We start from the raw sequence: 2,556 nt of genomic DNA on the forward strand, positions 1-2,556 counted from the left end.
TGAGTGGACTGTATGATTTTGTTAATTTCGGCTTAAAACGAATGGCTTCTCGTGACAATATATTAAAACAACCTTCTTGCTACCATGTTTTTATTACAATTGCCATGCTCCTCCACTCCCTCCATCCTGCGCAAGAAAAAGTCCGCACAAAACTGGCAATTTACAGTATGACAAAAATGTTACACACAGGGTGAACACAAAAACTATACATTCATTTCCTTAACATATACCGCCCACCTTGAAAACAGTGCGGTTTTCAAACAAACAAGTTAAATATAATTGATCAAATTAACTCTAATAATATGCAAACAATAGTTATTTGTTTCACAAGTACGAAAAATGCACGTTTCCGGGACGAGGAAGAGTGGTGGTGGACGACGCGTCAGCGTCGTCCACCAACATTCCGAGTCACGGAAACGCATTTTTTTTAGAAGAGCTCAGCCCAGCAAGTCGAAAACTTTCAGGCAAGTCATTCCTGCAATAAAATCTTGCACGTCTAAACAAGTCTTGACAGCGCTTCCTATAGAAAGTTGACATTTATTTCGATCTTGTTGAAAGTTGATGTGCAAGTGCTGATTTTAATATAAAAATAGACATGTTTACGGTTTTTGTTAAAGTGACATCTCGAGTCATGTTCTGAATGACAGGACAATGACAACTATTTGTAATTTTTTGATTGGTCAAATTACTTTTGCGGACTAGTCCGAAAAGTACCTACTTTTTGGACAGTTACCATGGTGATACTGACGACTCCCCAAATCGCCCATTTTTTTGACCAAAAAGTATAACAAAATAGCGTCTTATTCAGGTGGTTGGAGAAAAACTTAATATTTGTCCTAATTATAAGCAGCCTGTGGCCTGGAAACATAAAACCCAGTTGTTTGTTAACAAAAAAGAACGATCATTGTGACCTCTGCTAACACTAAAACTTTAAATCACTTCACTATCGGTTGAAGTTGTTGTGTTGTCATATATGGGAAGCGGGCAAATTTTTGCGAATCCTCTCTTGATGTTCCCGTTGATTGTTTTAATAACGGCAACTCGATTTATTCCGTCAGGTCCTGGATATACTTCAACTACTCGGCCGATCCTCCACAATGACGTCGGGAGATTGTCCTCCTTGACCAACACCATTGCACCTTTTTCCAAATTTCTGCCTTGTGCTCTCCATTTTGTGCGTTGCTGAAGTTCAGTTATGTACTCCCTACTCCATCGCTTCCAAAAATGCTGATTTAATTGTTGTATCCGTTGGAAAAGAGATAGTCTACCCTCTGGAATGCCCAAAACGTCTGGATCCGGAGCAGCCACCATGGATCTTCCTATCATAAAGTGAGCGGGGGTAAGGGGGTTAAGATCATTAGGGTCAGATGGCATGGGCGACATGGGTCGAGAATTCATGATTGCCTCAATTTGAACCAATAAACTATACATTTCTTCATACGTCAATGAATCATTCCCCGCTACACGTTTTAAGTGATGCTTGCAAGAGCGCACACTAGCCTCCCACAACCCGCCAAAATGGGGTGACCGTGGGGGTATGAAATGCCAATTAATTTCCTTATTGCTCATTTTGTCAGATGTAATATTTTTACTAGCGCTGAGAAAATTTTGCAATTCCTTTAGTTCTGACTTCGCACCAACAAAGCAAGTTCCATTGTCGGAGTATATATTATTGGGTTTTCCCCTACGTGCAATAAAACGTCTGAGTGCTAAAATAAAGGCTTCAGTACACAAGCTAGTTACTAGTTCGATGTTCGATGTGCACAGCTTTCGTGACGAAACAAATAAAAATACAAATATAAGCCTTTGAGGTCTTAAAACCACGGCCTTTACGATCACGTATATGTAGTGGGCCAGCATAATCAACACCCGTGGTTTGAAAAGGAAATGAGGGCTGTACCCTTGCGAGAGGCAAATTGGCCATTATAGGATTTATTTCTTTTGGTGCTGCGCGAAAGCATTTTACACATTGATGCACTATTTGCTTGGCAATATTTCTTCCGGCAGTGACCCAAACACGTTCGCGAATTGCGGCTAACATTTGCTGAGGTCTAGCATGCACTAAACGTATATGTTCACGTGCGAATATTAATTTAGCTAGTCTATGTTTTCCACAAATTAATACAGGATGACATTTGTCAAACCTATATTTTGAATTACTTAGACGGCCTCCAACACGTATTAGACCCTTAGAGTCCAAGAATGGGGTCAAACTTTGAATGTGACTATTATAGTTGATTTTATTGGTTTGCTTTGTTTGAGCTGCTTGATTTCATTACTGAATGACACATTTTGGGCAATTTTTATTAAACAAAAGAATGCGCCTTAATTTCAGCAGCACGCAACGGTCCAGTGAGACCTTCCTCCCTTGGTTTAAGGCTATTATTTTTAAATCTGAGGCAGTATGCCACAATCCGCTCCATCTTACTAAGATCGGAGTACTTGTCAAAATCAAATGACAACGAACAGGTTGAAATATATGTTTTTGTCACTACTTTAAATTCTGGTAAACTGGGAGTACTCTCCTTAGAAATAGGCCAAACAGTTGAATCTTCA

General features: G+C 39.7%; 1 protein-coding gene across 1 annotated transcript; it reads right to left on the reverse strand.

Moving 5' to 3' along the window:
• Positions 1 to 930: 930 nt before the first annotated feature.
• LOC116181801 lies at positions 931 to 1,398 on the reverse strand. The gene has a single exon (XM_031502227.1). The coding sequence runs from the start codon at positions 1,396 to 1,398 to the stop codon at positions 931 to 933; it is 468 nt and encodes a 155-aa protein (XP_031358087.1).
• Positions 1,399 to 2,556: the final 1,158 nt, after the last annotated feature.

This window comes from Photinus pyralis, unplaced genomic scaffold, assembly GCF_008802855.1.
Source record: "Photinus pyralis isolate 1611_PpyrPB1 unplaced genomic scaffold, Ppyr1.3 Ppyr1.4_unclustered_Scaffold2148, whole genome shotgun sequence".
In the NCBI taxonomy this organism is placed as follows: Eukaryota; Metazoa; Arthropoda; class Insecta; order Coleoptera; family Lampyridae; genus Photinus; species Photinus pyralis.